The sequence below is a fragment of the Lagopus leucura genome, unplaced genomic scaffold, assembly GCF_019238085.1.
Source record: "Lagopus leucura isolate 7727_CA_CO unplaced genomic scaffold, USGS_WTPT01 Super-Scaffold_100014, whole genome shotgun sequence".
NCBI lineage: Eukaryota > Metazoa > Chordata > Aves > Galliformes > Phasianidae > Lagopus > Lagopus leucura.
This window is the reverse complement of record NW_024962268.1, coordinates 10,243,615-10,267,600: the sequence shown is the minus strand read 5'-3', so window position 1 is coordinate 10,267,600 and position 23,986 is coordinate 10,243,615. Positions and strand designations below refer to the sequence as shown.

The 23,986-nt window shown below is 36.4% G+C and overlaps 1 protein-coding gene across 1 annotated transcript in view; it reads left to right on the top strand.

The window, feature by feature from the left end:
* The window catches only part of MTREX (Mtr4 exosome RNA helicase), a 42,063-nt gene that overhangs the window by 4,094 nt on the left and 13,983 nt on the right, over positions 1 to 23,986 (top strand). The window contains exons 5-18 of the mRNA XM_042875311.1: positions 658 to 770; positions 1,427 to 1,601; positions 1,851 to 1,941; positions 2,540 to 2,664; positions 4,844 to 4,942; positions 6,651 to 6,753; positions 6,912 to 7,043; positions 8,138 to 8,217; positions 8,863 to 8,973; positions 9,852 to 9,953; positions 11,134 to 11,259; positions 21,361 to 21,511; positions 23,313 to 23,485; positions 23,793 to 23,861. Coding sequence (XP_042731245.1) covers positions 658 to 770; positions 1,427 to 1,601; positions 1,851 to 1,941; positions 2,540 to 2,664; positions 4,844 to 4,942; positions 6,651 to 6,753; positions 6,912 to 7,043; positions 8,138 to 8,217; positions 8,863 to 8,973; positions 9,852 to 9,953; positions 11,134 to 11,259; positions 21,361 to 21,511; positions 23,313 to 23,485; positions 23,793 to 23,861 — 1,650 coding nt within the window. The remainder of the gene's footprint in view (positions 1 to 657; positions 771 to 1,426; positions 1,602 to 1,850; positions 1,942 to 2,539; positions 2,665 to 4,843; positions 4,943 to 6,650; positions 6,754 to 6,911; positions 7,044 to 8,137; positions 8,218 to 8,862; positions 8,974 to 9,851; positions 9,954 to 11,133; positions 11,260 to 21,360; positions 21,512 to 23,312; positions 23,486 to 23,792; positions 23,862 to 23,986) is intronic.

The window sequence follows — 23,986 nt, the reverse complement described above, 5'->3', positions numbered from 1 at the left end:
CTGTGAATTTAATATTAGAATTAACACGCCTGAGTATGATGATCAGCTCTAAGAATATAACGCTAAACTTTCATGACTGTAGTATTCAGCTCTCCACCCACACTTTGCAAAACTATCCAGTGAATGTCTTGGTAGGCTTTGGCAGACAGGCATTTGTGAACTTGTTCAGTGAAAACTTCTGGGAGGCACTCTCTCACAGGCAAATACCATGTATTACTGATTTTGTAAGACTCTTCTTGGAGACTGGCAGGCAAAGTCCAAACTATACTAGAAATGCAATAATGTGTTAAGTTACCTCTGTTATCTTTTGGGCTAAGTAGATGAGGAAAAAGGTTGTGCTTTGCTAGTAAGGCTAGATAGTGGCCCAGAAAGATGGTTTGTAATGAATGAGATTGATACCTGTATTTTAAGTTTGGTAGAGTAAAATGAAGTGCTCGAATGGAGTGTTGTTATGATTTGTTTTTATTCTGTGACATCAGACAGTTGTTTCACTGGTACATTATGGTTTCTCTTCCTGACTTTTAAGATTAATTGAAATTACAGCTGTCTACTGCATGATTTCTTTCTGCCTGTAGTCTGCATGCTTAATCAGAAAATAACTAGGTACAGATAATGATCTATGACAAAAATATGTATTTTCTCTTTTTCTTTTTCCAGGAATACCCATTTAGTCTTGATGCCTTTCAGAGAGAAGCTATTTTGTGTGTAGATAATAACCAGTCTGTATTGGTGTCAGCTCATACCTCAGCTGGTAAAACGGTGTGTGCAGAGTAAGTAGTTTTCTGACAATCTGACCAGGGAATGATGTGATGTTTTTCCTGTTGTTTTATTCAGCCATTGTTTTGTTTTTGTTTTTATTTTTTTCATTTTTTTTTAATTAAATTGAATAAATTCAATATACCACATTTTTTTTCGTTTTTCTTTTCTAGTGGTTAGTGGCTTTTTTAATGTTTGTCTTCTTGCTGAGATATTTTTCTGTGTAAGGAAAGGAAAAATTCTGCAATATGGATTTGTTTCCCAGCTTTTATCTGTAACTAATAAAGAAGTTTGTGTATGTTTTATTTTCTGTCAGAATTTTATTTTATTTGTGTTTTGCTGTATGTCAGACGAAAGGGTTTGACAACTGGATGTTTGTCAGGATTTGGTCTGGCAGCACAATTGCTTTGCTGACCTGAGTAGTGAGGTATATGTATAAATATATTAGGATATGGGTTCAAATAGTAATAGTTAGATTTTTGGTTAAAATGAGATGTGCTCAAATTCCATATAAATTTGTTAACTTGTCAGTGATTGATTGCTCTCCAAAGGGGTAGGAGTAGTGTTCTGAATTTTTTTAAATTGTTTTTTAAATCAGAAGATCAAAGGAAAGTAAGAAGTTGTTAATTTCTTCCTGACAACTTTTAATATGTACAATGTTTGAACATAGGTATGCAATTGCCTTGGCCTTGAGGGAAAAACAGCGTGTGATATTTACAAGTCCAATTAAAGCTTTGAGTAATCAGAAGTACCGTGAGATGTATGAAGAGTTCCAGGATGTTGGTTTGATGACTGGAGATGTCACCATTAATCCTACAGCTTCTTGTTTGGTGATGACAACAGAGGTAATCAACATGAATTCTTAATCTGTCTATTTTTTTACCCTTTTTTGATTGATAAGGTCTAATATTGTTAGATTAATGTTATCAGAAGTTCAGGTTTAAAAAAAAAAGAATTTATAAAATTCATGTTTTCCCTCCTTCTCTTGATTCAACTTCTAGTTACTGAAAAAAAATAAGTAAATCTCTGTAAATTCATGCTTCTATACTCTCAGTCAGGAGTTTTCTATCTCAATTTTTTCTCACTTTTTCTAGATTTTGAGAAGTATGCTCTACAGAGGTTCTGAGGTTATGCGAGAAGTTGCATGGGTTATTTTTGATGAAATCCATTACATGAGAGATTCAGGTATCTTCTACCTTTTGTTTTCATATCTTTATTGTTCAAGAGCAAAGACTGTTTCCTTTGAAGAACTAAAATTTTGTTATTTCTTACATCAGTCATCTTAGTGCACCATAAATCATTCAAAACTTGTTTTTTAGTGAATATGTGAAATTGTTCTTTTGTGCAGCAATTTACATTTTCTTTGTTGAGAGAAAGGCAACTTTGAAGACATTTGTATAGTAACTATGTCATAGAATCACAATGATTTGGGTTAGAAGGGACCTTATCTTAGCCCATTCCAACCCCTCTGTAATAGGCAGTGTTGCCCCCCAGCAGGTCAGCTGTCCAGGGCCCCATCCAACCTGAGCTTGAATGCCACAAGGGATGGAGTATCCAGTACTTCTTTTGGCAACCTGTTCCAGTACCTCACCACCCTCTGCATAAAAAATGTCCCCCCCTAGCATCAAATCTAAATCTGTCCTCTTTTAGTTTATAACTGTTCCCCCTTGTCCTACCAAACATATCTGATTTTTTAGTTTTTATTTTGTTATTAAGTGTGCTTGGCTTCAAAACTTTGCTTTAATTACAGATTTTTCCATGTGACTTTTTTTATTATTTTCAGAACGTGGTGTGGTTTGGGAAGAGACAATTATTTTGCTCCCTGACAATGTTCATTATGTGTTCCTTTCTGCAACTATTCCGAATGCTCGTCAGTTTGCTGAATGGATTTGCCATCTTCACAAACAGGTCGCTTTTTTGAGGCAATATACCTTTATCCTGGTGATCTTGTGGATGTATGAAGCCTCTTTAGTCATGATGTTATAGCTTATAAATTATAGCATTTATGTACTTTTAGCCTTTGTATCTGTATGGGCTTTTGGTTCTGTGTAGGAACATTAAAGCTATTTGTTTTAAAGGATATTTTCAGCAGTTATTTAAACACCAGCTTGGTTTCAATGAATACTCTGAATTATGAAACGCTGTGACAGTACTGTGATTTTCAGAGTCAAGCCTTTTGAGGAGACTTCAAAGGGTTTACGTTTGCAATAAATAAACACCATATTAATCTCTGTTTCAAGGAAAAAAACTTTTATTTTCAATTTGCATTAAAATAGGTGCATACTTGTCAGTGGGTAAGAGGCAGGATGGCAGGGTAAGAGGCAGGATGTTCATCATCTGTTTTTATGAGATCTCAGTTACAGCCTGGATATGCTTGCAAAATTCATGTAAATTCATTATTATCTAGCTGATTTTTCTGTTAGGATTGTATGTTGGTTATGTGGTGATTTCTTTGAACGATCAGTGAATTCAGTTGCTGTCCAAAAAAGGGTGCAGAAAGTGTTTATTGAGAATCTGTAGTGTTGAAGGAAGATTTCCAGAAAAAAGCACACACTTGCAGTACTGAACAGCTCACTGTCATGTCAAAAGGCCTTTAGAAAGTCAGGGTTCCTAGAACAGTTAGGTAGACAGAGATAAAGCTGAACAACTGGGTGCAGGTAGGGTGCAGGGCAGGATTCTGGAAGCAGTCAGACTGGGCAGAAGAAAGTAGGGAGGCAGTGTGCAGGTCCTTTAAACAGGCAGGGATAGCAGGCATCAGTTTCTCAGTAGTGAGTGCCATCATGGTAGTCCTTTCTGAACTGAAGATTTTCAGTCAGTAGATGTTTTTCAGTCCCTGGAATACATCCTACATAATTATAGAAATATGTTACTATCTCAGGTGGTAGGCAGGTTCCTTATCACACCCTTTGCTTAGCAGCTGCTGCTTGTTCACTTCCTTATGAGTAGAGCAGTTTTTCTTCCCAGCTGACAGAGTTGTGTATTTTCTGTGACTAGTAGCTGTCCATCTCTTCTAGGACTTCTGTTTTCCACCTTTTCCCATATTCAGGGCCCTTGGTATTATCTCTGGCTTAAGTTTTCCTTGGCAGTTACTGGCTCAGATTCTCACAGCAAATTCTGGAAATTAGTTTAAGGCCAGCATTGCTTTCTTGCTCAATATAGCATAGTTAGTATAAATTATGTAGCCTTGTTACTAGCAGTGCCAGTGCTGTTTTTACTTTGGAGTATGTGTATGGTGCATTCATGAAAAGGACATGCAGAAATCAAAAGTAAATCATAAAAGCACAGGAGATAATATGTAAGCATGCAAACAAAATGACAAAGTAGGAATGTGACAAGTATAACCTGTCCCATAACTACTCAGGTAATTTTTATTCTATTTTTTATAGAGATGGTTTTGCAGACAAGATTATGTGAGTTAGAATTTGGGAAGTTAATATCCACTAGAAGTTGCTCTGGTTTTAAAAATAACCCAAAGATTTAATTCTCACATGGCTTGTGTTGAAAGGAGTGTTAGCGTAAAAGAAGTCTGCTGAAGATTGGCACAAAGCTTTGACTTTGTTTTGCAGATTGCTGAACTGACTTCTTAAAGTAGATTTATGCAATATTCAATGTTTTAAAGGAAATTTTTATGTTTTCTTCTAAACAAGCTTTCTTCATCCGTTAGAACCTTGAACGTTTTAAAAAGTCAACAATATTATTTTTTTGGGTGATGCAAGAAATAATGCAGGTGATATTACAAAATGGAAATAGTTCTTTCTTTGGTTTTAAAAGATGTTAAGCCACGTTGAGTCTGTGTAGTAATGTAGAAGAGAACGTTACTTGTCTTTTTCTGATTCGTGAGAGAGAAATGTTATTGTCAGCTTGTGTCCTACAGGATTTGCAAGGTTTCATGTATTTAAATAGCATCATTATTATAAAATCCATATACAGGAAAGAAATTTTAAGTTAGTTTCTTTGAGTCTTAGATTCTGGCTTTTAAAAATACATATTTTAATAGTAATGGATTAGATTTTCCATTAAGCAAGTATATGTATGTATTATAATTAGAAACATAAAATATTTATATATATGCTGTTCTTTGTTGTAGCCTTGCCATGTGATATATACAGACTATCGACCTACTCCACTGCAGCATTACATATTCCCAGCAGGAGGAGATGGACTACGTCTTGTTGTTGATGAAAATGTAAGGAATATTCAGTTTGAAAGGCCTTTTTCCTAGCTTATCAGTAATGAACTTCATCTTTTGCAAAATTTGATTGGCTATGCAAAGGATATGTGTGTTTATAATATGAAGTGGGTAACAGTGATGTCTGAGTGGCTTTTGGAGTCATATAGAAGAGAGAGATTTTGTTATCTGGTGTCATGTTTTCCGCTTAGTAACGCTTTGCTGAGTTGTTTAAAGTACCCTTACCCTTGTTTTCTGATACTTCCTTTAATGTTTCTCACTTAATTTTTATTTATTTATTTTTTAAAATGATAGTACTATTTGAAATTGACTTCAGTTAAGGAAGCAAAGTGTTTCTGTGTGTTTAGGTGATTCAGAAATAGTGATGTGTTTAAAGTTCATTAATGACTTGTACAGTAGTATCTTATGCCATGAACAGTAGGTCTTCATTGGGCAGCGTATTTTCATAAATACATTCCAAAAAGTCAGTTTTGCTCTTGTGTTATTGTATTGGATATACCTGTCAAGGTTTTGGTAGCTGGAGCACTGCAGGGGTGGCCTCTGTGAGCAGAGCCCTACAACTGTCTCATGGCAGATCCAAAAAGGACCCACTGCTGCCAAAGCTGAGCCACGAGCAATGCTGGATGTGCTCTGGAAAAACACAATAAAGAAAGGAAAAAAATTCTGTGTGGAAGTAGCTGAAAGAGGGGAGTCAGAAAATGGGAGAGAAGCAAACCTGCAGCCACTAAGGTCATCGTGGGGTGGCAGGAGGTACTCCAGATACACCCTGCAGCCCGTGGAGAGGGCCATGGTGGGGCAGGCTGTCCATTTGGAGCCTATGGACTTGTCATAGAGCAGATCTGTGCTCGTAGCCCATACAGGGCTGTGGCATGAGGGAGGCTGTAGCCCATGGAGAGCCCCTGCAGCAAAAGGCTCCAGGCCCGAGCTGCTGCCCAGGGATAGGAGCCCACTCTGGAGTAGGAGGTCTGGAGAATTTGTCACTCGTGGTGCTCCGTGCTAAAGCAGTGTGCTCCTGAAGGATGTGTCTGGTGGTACGAAGCCATGTTGGAGCACTACTTGGAGAGCTGCAAGTCTGCAGGATCAGGGGGAGAAGGCTGGCATCCCATGGGAGGAACTCTGTGAAGCAGGGGCAGGGAATGGCCATGAAGAAGTTGAAAAAATGAACCATTGTTGGCTGATCCCTGCCCCCCTGCGATACTTGGTGGGCTGTGAGGAATGTGTTTTTAGTTTGCTTTTAGTTTCTCAGTGCTCTAATCTGTTAATAAAAGGCAAAATTACATCAGTCTCCCTGTGTTGAGTCTGCTTCGCCTCCTGTGGTAGTTAGTGATTGATCTCCCTGTCCATATGTCAACCCTTGAGTCCTCATCTTATTTTCTCACCCCATTAATTTGATAAGAGAGTATGAGAAAGCAGTGTAATAGTGTTCAGTTGGCCATCAGTGTTAAACCAATGTAGTCATTCAGCATGTCTATTGTAGTAGGTGGTGTAATGATCAGAATAATGTGCACTAAACCAGAGATACAAATGTAATTCTGACAATTCTGAGCTGTGCCATTAGTGATGTCTCTTGCTGGCTTTATGCATTATTTTGTCCTTCAACCTGTAAATATATAGTAACGGTACTCAGTATGTAAAGTATTATGAATTTATTCAGTAGGCTGTTGTAAGAAGTAATTGTTTTACAAAGGTTGTCTTCTATATCTAGGGAGATTTCAGAGAAGATAATTTTAATACAGCAATGCAAGTGCTCAGAGATGCAGGAGACTTAGCAAAAGGAGACCAGAAGGGCAGGAAAGGAGGAACAAAAGGTGAGTTCTTAACTAATTTCTTACAAAACTATGCTACTTTTGTTTGTTTGTTTGTTTGAAAAGAAAAAAAAAAGGTTGCACCTAAGTTATGCTTCTATTTTAGATCTTCTGTAAGATAAATTTTTTGCTAAAATGAAATTCGTGAAATCTCTCTGCAGGCCCTTCCAACGTATTTAAGATTGTGAAGATGATCATGGAGAGGAATTTCCAGCCTGTAATCATCTTCAGCTTCAGTAAGAAGGATTGTGAAGCCTACGCTCTTCAGATGACAAAGTTAGATTTTAATACAGGTAACAATAAGTAAAATGCAGTTTATCCCAAGTTGTAATTTTACTTTAAATGTTATTCTAGATAAATATTTCTATTTCACTTATATAAAAACAAATAAAAAAAACACTTACTGCTTTCTTATATACCATTCCAGTGCATCAGCCTATTTTCAATAGGAATGTATTCATATGCAGAGTAGTATGTGATCATTGCAGTGTTTAGCTGCATTCTATTTGAATGTTTTCTTTAGAATAGGTAGAACAGATATCACTGTGGTAATAGTGCAAGAGATTCTAGAAAATTCTGTCTGGAAATCTGATTATTCTCTCAAAGTTAAAATGGCCGTATAACGAGGCACTGTTCTCTCTCAGCTGTTCAATCCACTTTTCTTACTTCCTCTCCCATCTACTTAAGTAAAAACTCAAATGCTGAACTGAAGTTTGTTTTGTTTTTTTTTTTTGTGGATTAAGTCCAAGCTTGGAAAATGAGCTTCAGTTCATGGCCCATAAATTTTCGGAGTAGTTTCAAAATTATAAGAGATGTTTTAAATCAGAATATTGTTTCACGTTTGTGAGCTGTTCAGAGTTCTTGCTTGCTCACTTGTCCCAGTCGTGGTGCATTCTGCTTCAGATTGCAAAAAATGTGCAGCCATTTCAGTCTGAAAATGTAAAGGTCTGCATCATTATAGAGATATGTATTTCTGAGCTTTCTTTGATCATACCTTTAAATACAAATTCTTGATGTTTCTGGTACTTGTGTGGAGTGTAGGTAAGGCTTAAGAATTAGTGGCGGAGAGGACAGTCAAGGACTAGTAGGTAGGAGGGAAATGTGGAGATTCATGACATAGACAGTACATAAAGCTGAGAAATCTCGATGTTGATAGTAGCTGAGGTTTGGGTTATTTTCCAGGTTTGTCCTAGCCTTTCCTTTGCAGCCCGCATTCGTTAGTTGTCTGACGTGGATAGATATGGGTGGTTGTGTGTAGATTTTACTGCCTGCCTTTGCACTACTTCTATTGTGACGTTTTACAGATCTCAGAATGTCATAATTGCTTTATTTACATAGCTTATTAACCTTTTAGATTTTGTTATAAAATTACAAATTGCTTTCTCAGACGAAGAAAAAAAGATGGTTGAAGAAGTGTTCAATAATGCAATTGACTGTCTGTCAGATGAAGACAAAAAACTTCCTCAGGTGAGAGAAGACTGAATTGGGGGAGCTGCTGGTCACCTGTTCTCTGTGACTTTTGAGGCCATGGGTTATGAATAATAGGCTCAGAAATAATAAATTGATCTCACTGAATTTACTGTTCCTTGCATTGCTCTTTGGCTTTGTGAAATAGGGCTCTGTGACCAGGATTCTTTCTTGTTGGGATTCTAACAAATCACATGTGGCAAAATTGAACAGGGAGCTCTCACCCTTTGTTTCAGTGTTGTTTCTTTTAGGTATGTTTTTCAATACGCACAAGGGCTTATAAAACTGTCTGAAGAGTTCAACCACAGATGCGTTGTGCACTTTATCAGATATCAACTCCTGAGCGTCTCAGAAAGTTCTTTATATAGACAAATACTGATTGCAAACGTGAATTACAGTGTGGCTACACAGTTGACCTTACCCTATTGAAGAACTACTCCAGTTTTGAAAAGGTTGACTGTTGGCTTTGCAGTTGTTATCATTCCTAATTCTCAATACAAAAAAAATTGAGGGGGTCTTTATTGTATTTAGAATCAGGAAATGGTGGACTTTATAAACTTGAAGAGATTTTCAATACAGTTGTTTTGCTTCTGCAGAGCACATTACACTTTGCTTACTAGTGTTAATTAATGTGTTTCTTCCCAGGTTGAGCATGTGCTGCCTCTTCTGAAACGTGGAATAGGCATCCATCATGGTGGTCTGCTTCCTATCTTAAAAGAAACCATAGAAATTCTTTTCTCAGAGGGCCTCATAAAGGTATGTTTTATGTCCACATTTGTATTTCTCTTGTTCTGGCATACGGTTGATCATCCAGACAAACTAAGTATGTCTTAGCACAGATTGTATACTGGTGTACAGTGGGTATCTGTTTCTTGAGTGAAAAAGGGGAGAGAAAAGGTCATTGCAAATGCCAAACTGAAAAGCGCTTTGTGCTTTGGGTATGCCTCTAGCAGAATTAGGGTGTTGTTTTGGTGTTTTTTTTCAAACGCAGTATAGTAAGTAAGTAGTTCTGAAGAGAGCTACATACATTTAGAGGGAAGGGGTCTATCTTGTGGATTTTAATATTGAGCTCTACAAGTGTCCTTAATTTGTTGCATCTCCTTTCCCTTGAAGAACATGTGTATTTGCATAAATACCTCCATGTTTATCTGAAAAAAAAAGAAATAAGCTGCTTTTTACCCCATGTTAAATGCTTTAGTCTTTTACGCTTTGATGCAGATGTCTTATGTTAGTACATAATTACATCTGTAATTTTATTTTATTCTAAAGTATTAAAACATACATAGTCCAAGTCCAAAATTTTTGTCTATTGTATGATGCATGCTTATGAAGAAGCAAGTTCGAGAGGCAGGAGTGATTTTTGAAATCCTACAAGTGCTTCTAATATTTAATGCATTTCCAGGACTTGTGTTTACTTTGGCACATGGTGTCATGTAACTTTTCCTCTTGTTTTCCTAGAAGAAGTAAGTGAAGGAGAAAGAATGTTTTTGTTGCAGTTTTTAAATATTGAATGCTTCTATGTTCCTATGTTGACAGTATGTAAGAAGTGCAATCTGGAGTTTTTGCAATATTTAACTACTTGCATTTGCTTAAGAGTGTGTTTTTGCTTGCCTAACTTTGGTTTGTTTATTTAGGCCTTGTTTGCAACAGAAACTTTTGCTATGGGAATTAATATGCCAGCCAGGACTGTACTGTTTACAAGTGCCTCCAAATTTGATGGGAAAGATTTCCGATGGGTATGTGAAAAAGAGATTCTATGGGAGAATGATTCAATCATGTTATTTAAACTTTTACAAACATGAACTTTACTGTTGACATATCCATTTCAGTGTAGTAGATTTGTTTTTTTTTCCAAAATATTTTTATTTGTTCACTACTCTCTTTCCTGAAGACAAGATTCTCCAGAGTACACATAAAATTATTAAATAGATACAGCAGAAGAACATCAAACACAAACTTGTGCTGAATATTGGACTGGTCTAAGAGTTGTGCACAATTTCTCGTGGAGTGTGAATATCTTTTCGTCCATGTCAGAGGAATCTGAATAATACACTGACTCAGCATTGTGTCATAATGATAACTAGATTTTGATAGACCCAAGAGAAAAGATGGTTTTCTTCTGAGAGAATATTGATTGTTCTGTTATAGCACATTGTTTTGGGTATTCCATAGAAGAAGAGAGATGTGAGAAAGAAGAAACAGGTTCTTAAACATCTGGAACTGAATTTACTTGAATGTTTTAAACATTTAAAGCAGATGTCTGATTCACATGTAAATAATAACAAGGTTGTGTAAATCATCACAGAGAAGCTTTATAAGTGTTATAGTTTATCTTTCAAAGTTGGGAAAACAGGTAAATGGTACAAGTGAGAATGTGTTTTGAAATAAACATGTCTCTTTGGTCTTAATTTGGCTTTTCAGTTTCACACTTTGTTCAGTCTGATTATATGACTTAAAATATTCAAGAGTTAGCTATCTTTGTGCATCAGACCTGGGCAACTGCTGCTTTTAAAATGTTATAGCACATGCTTTTTTAATCCATTGTTGAAGATATATTACAGTAATCTCTACCATGTGTAGTAATATTCTATGGTGTGAAGTATGAGTAAAACTTGTTTTTTTGCTTATTAAAACAGTGATAAGTGTTAAGAAAATTACTGTAGTTACATATCATTAAATGTAGCCATGAAAATGCTGGTCAAGTTATCCTGTTGATACATAAGGATGGATTTGTCTGAGCAGCTTAGTCATCAGTGCGATGACTAACGAATTTGATCGGTGAAAACTCCATGTCATATGTGACCGTTTTGTTAGTTTTTATACATCGTGAGCATGTACTGTGTGTGTAATTATAAATAGCTCTTTCTGTGCTCTTGCTGTTTTTCTAATGTTTGTTATTTTTCTCTTTTATATTAGATCTCCTCAGGTGAGTACATTCAAATGTCAGGTCGTGCAGGTCGCCGAGGTATGGATGACAGAGGAATAGTAATTCTTATGGTGGATGAAAAAATGAGTCCAACAATTGGCAAGCAACTTTTAAAGGTAGGATAAATGTAACTTTTTTATTGATTTTTGTTTTTTTTTTAGTTTCTCAGAGATCTTCAGGTAGAATTCTGTCTTGTTTTCTGATACTAATACTGCAGTGAACTGTTGTTTTTTGCTGACCGGTCAGTTGATGAGTGTTATTGACCTGTAAAGGTTTGCTGAACTCCCAAGAGTGGTAAAAGTACTAGTTCTGTGATGAAATAAAGAATGATAGTGAACTTTTCGGTATAGTAGACAAACTGGTCAGAATCAAGATGAAGCAGAAAAATGGGGTGCATAAGATGACTAAAAAAAAGGTTGACTGTCAGTGAGCTAAAATTAACTATGAAGAAATTCACAGTGCATGAATCAGAAGAGGTTCTGTAATATAACCATTAGATTATGAGGCTACTCCAAACTATAATGGATGTTGTTATAGTTAATTGCAAATTTCCTTTATAATTGGAATATGAGAAGCTGCAGTCATTGTCACTTTTATTTAAAGGCTATGGCCAAAGTGACCATAATGAATCAAAATTTTCTGCTGTGTCTATAGACAATCGTAGACTACTTACAATAATTGTGCAAATGCCTAAAAACTGAGCACTTGAGGAATGGCTCAGCATGCTGATCAAGAGCATAAAAATGGCAGATCATTATTTTTAGTGTTAGTATAAACTGTGGAAATCATCATTAAATCAACATCAGGATATACTAATCAAAGGCTTGCATCTGTAGGTCTTGTACTGGAAAAAAAAAAGTTCAAAAGCTAGTAGTTCTCTATTTTGTTCAGGGAAATCTAAGAGCAAGCTAAGATATGTGCTTGGCTGCTGTTAGTTCTGTGTCTTGATCTCTCAGTGCTACATGTTGATTCATAACAGACATACGAGGCATGCAAATAGTGTTTGCCTTCTGAAGTCAGAATTTTCATGAATGTTTGCTAATAAATTTTGAAAAATACTCCAGCTCATTCATGTAGCATTAATCTTTGAATTTATTTCTTAATTTTGGTTTGTTTTCTCTTTAGAATTTACTTGTGGCATGTGTTTGCACTCTTAAAGCATATGTGCCTGTCAGCAGTATTTAAAGACCATGTATTTTAACTAGATCTTTGAGTGTCATTTTGTGGTACACTTAAAGAAGGATTTCCATCACTGAAAAACCAAACATCTGGAGATGCAATATGAGAGAAGAAAATACTTCATTTTTTTACATTTGTAATTTCGGTTGTTTGAAAACTATAGAACTCAACATACAATATTATAAAATATAAGGAAAATATTATAAGATATAAATATTTTATGATTTCCTTATGATTTTGATACCATCTATATATATTGTTTTTTCTGGATTTTGAGGGAATAATAAGGAACATTTCCATTATTGGAACTACAAGCTTTTTTGTTTCTTTTGAATTATGACGAAACAAAATGGGGGAAAATGCTGCAGACTTCTTCCATGTCTGTATTATGTCTTGGTTATTCTCCACTGATCTACCTAAATTTACACATTTCATTAATTTGTCACGCTGCTTCATCAGAAAGCAAGGACTGAATTGAAATTTTCTTTTAAAAAGATTGGAAAGGACTATAATAATTGTACTGATGGCTTTTGAATCTTCTGTAACTCTTCAGCCAGTTGCTGAAAAGGTAATAAAAGCAATAGTTTGAAATGAGCAGTGCAGTATTTAAATATAAATATATTTTTTCTTTTTTAAATACAAAACAGGCCAAGGATGCATGCCAACTATGTTTTCTACAGTATTCATCCTGTACTCAACATTAAGTGTACTTAGATTACAATTTACTTAGTGATGACCAGTGTTTATCTGTGGGGAAAATGATGACTGTGTTTTGTAATGGTATTTTGCTGCCACATCAAATTTTTTGTCTTTTCTCCAGGACAAGCTAAAGATTTATATGGAGAAATTTGGATTAAAGATCCTTATTGAGAGTGATAGGACACTCATATAACAAATTTTATATAGTAGCTCTTTAACCCTTTTGTGTATCTGATTCCAAGCATTTCCTGAATGCTAGAGTAAAACATCTAAGAAATAATGTTATCTGCTGCTTAAGCCTGTGATCAGTTAATTAAGGGCTTTGTGTGTGTACCAGTAATACAGAGCTGTGCTGTTTGGCTATAATGCTGTTCTTTGCGATGTTGTGTACAGTACTTCAAGCTTAAAATCCAAAGTTCAAATCCTAGATTGAGTTCTTATGCAGGATATTTGTAACTGTTTCTTAAACTCCGTGACATGCATTTGTCTTCTGCAATGTAACCAGGTTTTTTGTTTATCCTTAGTGTTGTTTGACTGCTGCGTGTTTCATAAACTGACGACTTGCTCTAATCCACAAAACTAAATGCTTGCAGTACTGTTGGAGAGCTTTCTGAAGACAGTACATTATGGTTTTACGTTTGCATAGAATTAAGTATTTTATGAGAATTCTTGAGGGAGGGAGAAGGGAGTCTGGATGAGAAATTCTCAACTACAGTATATTAGTTTAGGTGAGAAATGAAAAGCTGCTTCTTGACACTAGATGGCCTTTGAAACTAGAGCAGCATCTGTCTGGTTAGCATTTGGCCATGCAAGTCTCTGTAAGAATACATGCTAATTGAGATCCTGAACTGTGGTAATCTGTTATTTCTCTAAAAGTCAAAAATCTCTAGCTAACTGTGGAAATGAGTATACTCATTTGTATACTGTATACTGAAAGAAAATGTGCTAGTATAGGTTTTAGAGAGTTGGATTTGAGTTTATCATTGCTTTGCTTCTACTTCTCAGGAGAAATTAGATGGACTGAAAAATTGAAAGAAAACATTTGTTTAACCAGATAAAATATAGAATTGTGCTCTCCTTGTCATGTGTGTATGGAACATGAAATGCCCCAGTGCCAAGTTGCAGAAGGCCACATCTGGCTCTTTGGCAGGGCCTTCATTGAGTGACAGTACTGCACCTGCTATGCTGCTATGAGAAACCCATCTGATCTCCTGCACTTCGTTTTGTTTCTTAGGTTATTTTATTGTAATAGCCAAATGGATAGGGCAGCAATTCTGAGCATCTAATACATTTCACTTTAAGTCCCTGCCCATTTTATGTCCACAGTGCAGTAATGCACTGGAAAGTTTCTCAGATTTGCAGGAGCCCGAATCGTTGTTCTATGATTATTGATGCAGCATCGTTAGATTGTGTGTTCTAGTCAGCTGCTCCTCGTTGCATATAGCTCAGTTCCTTTCAGACTCCCAGTTACAAAGAAAATTCTATTTTGTGTGGGAAAAAAAAAACACTAGCATAAAAATAAGTAGATTTATGCTGATCAGGAGTAAATGTAGGACTGAAAGTGGTGAGATATTGAGAAGACATTTTGATTGTTAGAACAAATTTTCTGGAATACAGGTGATCTGACAAAACTTTTTTCGCAGTAAGTGAAGCTGTCTGTCTGCAGAAGGGATTAATAGTAAGCTTTTGCCACCAGTGTTGTTTTTTGTGTATTTTAGCTTTAGAAAGTGTAACAAAAGAAAGAAACAAAAAATCAGAAAATGAAGAAAATGTTAGTTAATGTACAGGGAATATAAAACATACACAGACGGAATTCACTTAATCTTTGACTATGCTTTTATGTTCCTTCCTTTGGCTCGTCTGGTATTGACTAATAAGGCTCTGAGCCTGCTACTTGTTGCTTGCTGTGTTTTCATACAAACAAGTACTAGCTGCAGGATCAAGTCTGGAGAGTGGCGGTCAATGGCTCCATGTCTGGATGGAGGCTGGTGACGAGAAGTGTCCCCCAGGAGTTAGGCGCTCTGACTGATACTCTCTGATATCTGGATCAAAAACACTGACAGTGGGATTGAGCAAGTTTGCTGATAATACCAAGCTGTGGGGTGTAGTCAATGCACCAGAGGGATGGGATGCCATCCAGAAGGATGGGGACCTAGACAGGCTTGAGCAGTGCACCCAGGTGAACCTCATGGGATTCAACAAATCCAAGTGCAAGGTCTTGCATCTGGGTCAGACAACCTTCACCAGCAATACAAACTGGGGGATGAAAGGATTGAGTGCAGCCCTTCTGAAAAAGACTTGTAGGTACTGGTAGATGGCAAGCTGGACATGAGCCAGCAGTGTGCCCCTGCAGCCCTGATTGCCAACCTGATCCTGGGCTGCATCAAAAGTAGTGTGACCAGCAGGTCAAGGGAGGTGATGCTGCCCCTCTACTCTGCACTGGTATCCCTGTTCACTGCAGGGGAGTTGGACAAGATTAACTTTCAGTGTTCCTTCCAACTAAAAAATGTCTGTGGTTTGGGAGTGTGTATATAGTGCAGCAGGTAATACACTCCAGTGTGACTGTTATTCCCTTAGCCTTCAGTCCCTTGCCAAGTATCAGTTTAACATACCAGCTTAATTGTAGAATTGTATTTTCATTTGACTGTAAGCTTACTCATATGGAAAAAGGGAAAGGAAAAAGAAAAAAAAAGCATTAGCATTTGAAAAGCTTACCAAAGTCTGCTTTGGGAGATAAATAGGCTGGGTTTTGACCATAACACTTGTTAGAAAAGCCATTGCAAAATCTAAACAAACACATTGTCACTAATAGTTTGAGCACTGCATAACCTTCCTTCCTTGTAAATCAGAGTTGTGAAGTAAGTGAGAATCTCAATGAAACAAACAAGTTTTGGATACTTGGTCAAAATTTACTGTAAAAATATGTTTTTTACTTTTATTTTAAACTGGCAGACTTCTGCTTTGTTCTTTCAGAGCTTGGATTGCAGAAATTTTCCAGGCTTCAGTTCAGGAAGACATTTAACTTCCAACCTTAGTTTTAAAATCTGCTTTGAGTCAATAAGACTTTAGTGTGAAATTGTGGAAGCAACTATTCGATGGGAGACAGATACTCAAAGACCATCTTGTACAGCCTTACATTTTTATAGACAAGCTAGCAGATAGAAAGAACTACTTGCTCTTTTCTTCCGACATTTACAGTCAAAATGTAGGGAGATCAAGTGTATCATATGGCATATAAAATATCTAGTCACTGTTGGACTACGGTTGATGCTCTTCCTGAGCCAGGAGAACTAAGCTAACTGCTATTATTTATTAATTGTGGTTGCTGCTTATTCATACCAGAAGTTACTTGAAGTTTTTTTTTTACCTCTGTGGAAGCATTTTGTCCCCAGCTGTCATATTTTTTGGAAATTTACTGTTGTTATGATGAACTTACCACTGTCTATTGCAAATTTAAATACATTTTGAATGTTTAAGCTAGGAGTTCTCTGTCTTCTTATTCTTAAAGCTGTTAAGGTGTGATATGAGGACAAGATTTCCTTTGTTGTTTTTTTTTTTTTTTGTTAATTTTTTTTTTTAGAAATCTGCTGTATTTGAGACCACATTTTCTTTAAACTTCAAAGTAGTGTATTTTTACTGAAACTGTAAGTTGTCACTATCACTGACATGACAGAATTCTGTAGTAGTGGATCTGAAACCAGGAAGAGTAACTGAATCAGCTTCTGAGTGCAGATACAGCTCCTACTTGCTGTTTTACGTTTGAGTTTCTTTCTAGTACATCTAGCTTGAATGCAGCAAGATTTGTTTCTCAGATGTTACACAAGTGCAGTTACAGAGTTATCAGCATGGACCCAAAAGAATCATTGCACAGTAAAATGCTGAACATTTGTTAAATTGCTGGATTTGTTCCTAGTGTGTTTTCATCCTGTGCAGAACAATTAATGTGGCATCGTATGATCCTGTATCAGAGTGATCTGTATTTGAAATTTTAAAGTTAATGTACAGTAATTGTATTGTATAAAATATTTAGCTCTAAAGATTTGCCTGACAGTTTAAATATTACTTTGTTAAGTCAGGATACCTCAGTAGAAGCGTGTAGGATTTTTTTTTCCATTCTATTTTTTTTCTATGCTCTGTTCAGAGGTTTGAGTTATAAGCCTGAAGTAAAACAAAGGGATGGTAGGAGAGAAAGTTCTATCATTCAAAGCTAATTTGGTGGGTGCAAGAAAATAAGGGTACGTTTCATGAAAGAGAAGCTGATACATGTTTATTTTTCTTTAAGCCTTTTATTACAATTGGAGTTTTTGTGAAACCAAAATTGGAATGTTTCTCATTAGTAAAACCTGTGAAAAGAAATCTCCTGCCATCCGCAGTGGCCTCTGCTTGCATTGGTACAACTGTTTTGGGGGGCAAAGCTGTGAGCCAGATTGGTAACAATTTTTGTGCATAAGATAGCTGTTCACTGTTTTCTGCTAAAAACTCTTCCTGAGGGTCTTCTGTGATTTTTTGCAGTTGTACTAACTTTGCTCAAGGTAATCCTATAATCACTGTAACTGTGCATTGTTTTCTATTTCTGAGAGCTAATTATTCATACGCAATAACTAAGCAGTTGATATGTGGAAAAAATGCATGCTGTTACTGTATCACTGTGTCTTATGAATGTATCAAGTTGTCACTTTATTTAATGAAGTCTTTTTTTGTCTTGTGAGTTGCTAATGATGACTCATACAGACTGCTGAGTGTAATTCTTTCCAACTTGTAAGGAAAAGAGTCATTGATGTCTTAAATATCAATTTGTTCTGTTATGAACTTCTTTTCTGGTTTAAAAACAAACCAAAAAAAGCTGTTGTTTCCTCTTTTGAAATTCATTTATTCAGCTTATTTGTGGAAACTTTGATAAATGAAATTATCAGTGTACCCAGTGGCCTAAAATATATCCTGCTATGTATTTAACTTTTATTTAGTTGCTTGCATTTAGTTGCTTTAGTTGCTTAACTTTTGTTGCTTCTTTTGTTGCTCAGAAATACATAATTGCCTCTTTCATCCTCATTAGCTCTTAATGTCCCTGTGACTTAAACATCTTATGTTCCCTGTGAAAGCTCTGCATGTTTTCCATGACAAGTTGAAGAGCAAAAAGTTCTATGCAAAATTTGTTCCCCTCTCTACATTGAAACTGTTTTGAAAACGTAAGCATTTTTTCCCACTGTAAGAGAGCAGGGGGAGCAACCCTTACCAAACATAAGCCTTGCTTAACAGCACATGCAATTAGACAGTAATGACAGTCCCATACCTCCAGCTAGGCAAGGTTTCCTATTTTTAACAGCAAGGAAAACAAAAAATATTGTATTGTTTTTATTAAAAAAAAGCTGCGAGTATCAATTCTAATATCCATTAACCTCCATCTTCACCACTTGATTTATCTTTCTAATAGATAGGAGCAAGGAATGTATGACTAGTGACCTCTTTGATTTGATTGTATAAGATGTTCCATTGCAAAATCATTGACAGTGAAACAGGACACAGTGTGTAGTGCTCTAATTTTCAGTTAATTATTAGCTAGATTATTTCTGTAATGAATTGCTCATACCCACATTCTAATATGATCAGCTGAAACCTATTGTTTTGTTCCAACCCAGATCTTGAAAGAATGCTCCTTTTAAGCTGACTTAAAACTTATTAAGAGGTGGAATGTTCGCAAGAATACCAAATGGGTTATTAATTTTTAAGAACTTTAGTTCATGTATCCAAGCTGTTCTTGTTTATCTAGACTGTTCCTATCTGGAGTGATAAAAATCTTTGCAGAGTTGTTCCCTCTACTCTAGTCTTTTTTAGTTGTGTGTTGTTGTTTTTTTTTTTTAACTTATTCAGAAATAAATCTGTTGCTACTGTCTGTTGAAGACTGGAGGCAGTAGACTGTTATCTCTGAAGTGAAAGAGTTGGTTGCAGAAGGGAGATACCTAAGTGGTAGTTCTCCGATATTTAATTTGCAGATGCGGGATGTGTTTGGAAGTGACTGTTCAGTGCACCTCTAAGCAGTTAAACTTTTGCATGACTTGCTGCTTCTTCTCTTCTCTAACATAGAACCTTTTCTCTGAAACTGTGGAATGGATTTCTGCACAGACCAAAAGAACTTGAGGCAGATGATTGCATACCTTAGTCTGTAGAAGGGTAAATTGATTAACCGAGGTATTTGTGGTAGCAGATCAGCTAAATGTCATGCATATGCTTCACAGTATTTTAAAGAAAGTGATAGTGAATTGTAAGGAAACTGGTGACATGGAGTTTTACAAGAGAAAGGAATTTAAAGAGGAGCAAAAACATGACAAATAAAATGTAACTTATACTTATTTGCTTCCTTTTCCTTTAGTATCAAGCAAGCTCCAGGATGGTTGTACATTTCATTCTGCATAAGTGTTTAGGAAAGGAAAGGCCGCCTTTTCTTATTGATGCATCTCATATTTCCCCATCTCCTGTTGTTCCCTTCCACCCTGCATGTGACAAGTGTCTTTATATAACCACCAATTGCCTGTTCAGTGACCATGCCTATGTTCTTTATTTGCCAGCAAGATCTAGTTCCCTGGTCATGTTTTGTGTGTGGTTAGCATGGAAAAATGACTGAATTTTGCTGTTAGTTTTCCTACTGCAGTTGCATAATCCGTCTGTTGCTAATAGGTATTTGAAGCAAGGATATCCAGATGATTGCTGTCCATTAAATGTGAGTCTGTTGATAGCCTAGGTTAGTCACTAGAGAGTAGTATACGCTATGGAATTCTCTGGCAGTCAAATATAGTAAGGCTACTACAGTTCTGTTTAGGTTGGAGAAATAACAGCTTTGATTTTCAAGAAGAAAAAGTAGCCAGCTCTTAAATGGGTCTAGGAGAGGTGGAGCCTGGCTCCAGCCCTTCCGGCAGCACAGTTGAATTGCCTTCAGCTCTGCTCCTCTGGCTGACTCATGGCTCGCCTCAGGTGATCAATCAGAGGTTCAGGCCGTGACTCAGCAGTTCCCATACACATTTCTTTTTAAATTGCTCCTTCTTCACAGTTGTACTGATTTTGAAAAGCCTTTAAAGTGAATCTGCAGGTCTGTTTTGGAATATGTTGTGCATATGTTGTAAAGAATACAGTGTTTTCTCACTTCTTGGTAGTACTGCTGAGAGTCTTCTGCTTCTGATTTTATTCCTCCAAATAATTGATAATCTTATTAGCATGCAGTTAAATTACATCTTAGAGTAATGCAACTCAAAGGGTGAAGGATGAGGTACACAGTGCGATCAAAGTGATCAATCACAGTGACGTTTTGCACGATCTCCTCAAGGAACGTACAGCTATGGCCATAGCTGGCTTAGTGAGTGTAATCCAGCTGTTTTGATTGATGCCTTACTAGAGTCATAAATGCTGGTGTTGGAAATAATCTGAGCCCTCCTGAACTGGTACTGGTATAATCACTATGTCATTCTTTAGTACATGCCATTCTGTAAATGGCACTCTGTTTCAGAGAATCAAGCTTTTAGGGAGTGGTGCTTTCTCTTTCCTGGAAGATGGATATATTTAGAATAATGGACAAGAGGCACGTAATCCTGGTTTCAGGTCTTAAAAAAAGACAGCTGTGTTGTATGTTGTTTAGCATCAGCAATAGAAGTTCTCTGATCTCCAGGTATCTATAGAAACTTGAGATTTCCTCCACACTTTGCAGCTTCACAGAATCCCAGAAGGGCTGAGGTGGGCAGGCACCTTGGGGCTCATCTGCTCCAACCCCAAGCAGACAAACCCAGTGCAGGGTGCCCTGGCCCGTGTCCAGGTGGCTTTTGTGCATCTCCAGAAATAGAGAGTCCACAGCCTCTATGGAACAACGTATGAACTAATTTTAGACTGAGGCTTTCCTTAGATTGAAGAAGATGCAGAATACCTATTTTCAAACAAACTTCATTGTGATCAGTAAGTCTCCTTAGAAAAAGGTGTGCGAGTAAGTTTTTCCAGAATATAAAAATAATGGATTGCTTTTAGTGGCTAGATGGCTTACTTTAAAGTTGAAGCAATAGAATCCAGATAATGGTTACAAGAAATGCAGAAGATTTCATCTGAACTTTTCATTTATGACATGGCAGTATGTATATTGTTTAATATAATATACGTAAAACATACAAATGTTGTTACATGCTGGGCATAAAAAAATTGCTTAGGATTTAATGAGAGAAGTAATCTATATTCAAGACAATTTATGCTACCCATCACAGCAGCTCTTTGTATAAATCACATTGTGATTTGTTTGATGTGCTCCTATGTGCTGCAATTAATTTATTTACTAGCTGGACAATGAATGAATCTTGAATCTTTTTCAGGGTTCAGCTGATCCCTTAAACAGTGCATTCCACCTGACCTACAACATGGTATTGAACTTGCTTAGAGTAGAAGAAATTAACCCCGAATACATGTTAGAGAAATCGTTCTATCAATTTCAACATTACAGAGCTATTCCAGGAGTGGTAGAAAGTAAGTATCCTTGTATGTTACTCTCAATTATGAAACCAGGCATAAAAGCTACTGTAGCAGCAATGTTGGTCATTTGAACTCCATTGTCCTTGTATGAACCTATGTAGTTCTTGTTTTCCCTATCAGCAGATGCCAGTGCACTTTTTGCTATTTTGTTACAATTTCAGGAAGAGTAATTTCCTCTTCTCTTTAAGATCTATTCTGACCTGCATTGTCAGTCTATAAAGAGGGCGTTCTCCTGAGATTTGGACAAAAATGGTTATCCCCATTGGTAACCTCTATGACAGGAAGAGAGAAAATAATTCAAAAATTCTTGCAGTTTGCAAGAGGGACAGAGAGGATAAGTTTTATATCTTAGTGACATGTAGAATTTAGCTAAAATAATTTTAATTTTAAGTCTCATTGCAGTTGCTAAGGCATGCTGTATTCAGAGTAGTAGTGTGTGGGGGGGGAAAGAGGACTGACACTTTATTTGCACTCCATTTAGTTGACTAAATTTTGAGCCATGATCTTTTAATAATGTTTTCATGAGCCAAAGTCAGTTTCCAAAGATCTCAGCCAATATTTGGGAATGAGAAAATTTAACTCAAAATTAAGAAGACAAGATAAACTGCTTCCTTTGCCACCCATACGTGAGCAACTCATCTGTTTGACTGTTAATAGAATATCAAGGGACAGAGTGCACTTGTGTGCAGTATATGTGTGGGACTGATAAACAAGTTCATTTTTGTCCTGATTCCCTTTGCAGAGCTTCTTACAGTTTGCAAGTGCAGTATTTATGGCAGTAGTAGTCAAACATAGTATGTGTTTCTTGAGAGCCTGCCTGTTCCAATTGGCATGCCTAAATCTTCATGCTGGCATTCCAGCATTACTATTTAAATAAAGAAATGGAGCTGAAGAACTTTTTTCTGTGTTTTTTTTCACGTTTCTTGCTTAGGCACCATAGCGTTTAGAATTTTTTTAATCATTTCAGCGGCAATCTAGAATACAAAACAGAGAAATGTTTTTTTAGGTCAAGGTGCAAATCATGTCACCAGTGTGAATTGCTAGCTTTTTTAATTTAAAAAAATAAAGGCTTGGCAGCTAAAAATAGGGAGCACTTCCCTGAATTGTGTCTCAGGCTCAACTGAAGTGAGATTTTTGAGTCACTTGTGTGTACCCAAATAGCATGCACATAGGTAAATTTGTAGAGGATGGCCATCTTTATAGTAAGTCCTTTGTTTATATCGACTTGTGTTTCCAGCGTGAGAGAAGGAAGCGTGTTCCTTAAAATAAGAACTGATTTGCCTAAATAAGATGTGAAAACACTTGAGGAAGAAAAGCAGTGAATTCAGAGCAATATGCATGTAAAACAGAACACTGATTCTCATGAGGGAAGTCATTAGAAGATGTCTGTGCGCAAATATTTTTTTGTAGGAAAAGGTCAGAGAGCCCTGCTATGCGGTGGATCCCCTCTTACAAATCATTGCGGGGCTTTATGGGACTTCTCTGCAAACCTAAGTCAGTGATTTCTGGACAATTGGTGGCCCAGGCTTCTCTGTTTTCAGGCTTGTTTACAAAATGTGCTGTGGTTTGTTTGGGTTTTAAAAATAAACAAATAAATGATGGTAAGCACTATGTTTAATTTACTATAAATAAAATTTATTGGACACTCTTAGAAATTTCCAGTTTTTCAGAAAACGGATTATTGCACACAGAAAATATGTCTTGAAAATACTGGTTTTGTGGATGTGAAAGAGAAACATCGACTTCTACATTTATGAAATTATTCATGTCCATGAGATTTTACTTTTTATTGTAGAGGTGAATAAATTGGAAGAACAGTACAACAAAATAGTAATTCCCAATGAAGAAAATGTGGTCATATACTATAAAATCCGACAGCAGCTTGCAAAACTGGGTAAAGAGATTGAAGAATATATTCACAAGCCAAAGTATTGCTTGCCCTTTCTACAGCCAGGAAGACTGGTAAAGGTAAATGGAGATTTTTTTGTTGCTCTTTGGTTTTGTTTCAGCTACTGCCTTCCTGTGGCATTTGCCGTGTTCATTTGTCTTCTTTAGTTTACTGTCTTAAAAAGTTTTGTGCATCCTACTAACGGTTTTTACTTTTGTTACGTGTCTCTCTGTTAAACAGTCAGCAATGAAAGAAAAATAAATGCTGTTTTGATGGTGAATAGTAGTCCGTACGACTGCTGTTGTAAATAACAAAAGTAAGAAAATGCACTCTCACTATGATGTAGCTATACACAGGTGGTGTTACAATGTCTTCTGATGTTTTCAGGTGAAAAATGAAGATGATGACTTTGGATGGGGAGTGGTGGTTAATTTCTCAAAGAAATCCAATGTTAAGGTAAAATGCGTGTTCTCTCTGTTAGAAAAACATCTATCTTACTGTTTTAACTTTCTGAAAATAAGACGGATCTCCTGTTTTCTTTGTGGTTTTCAAAGATAAAAACTTTACCCTTTCACCCCAAA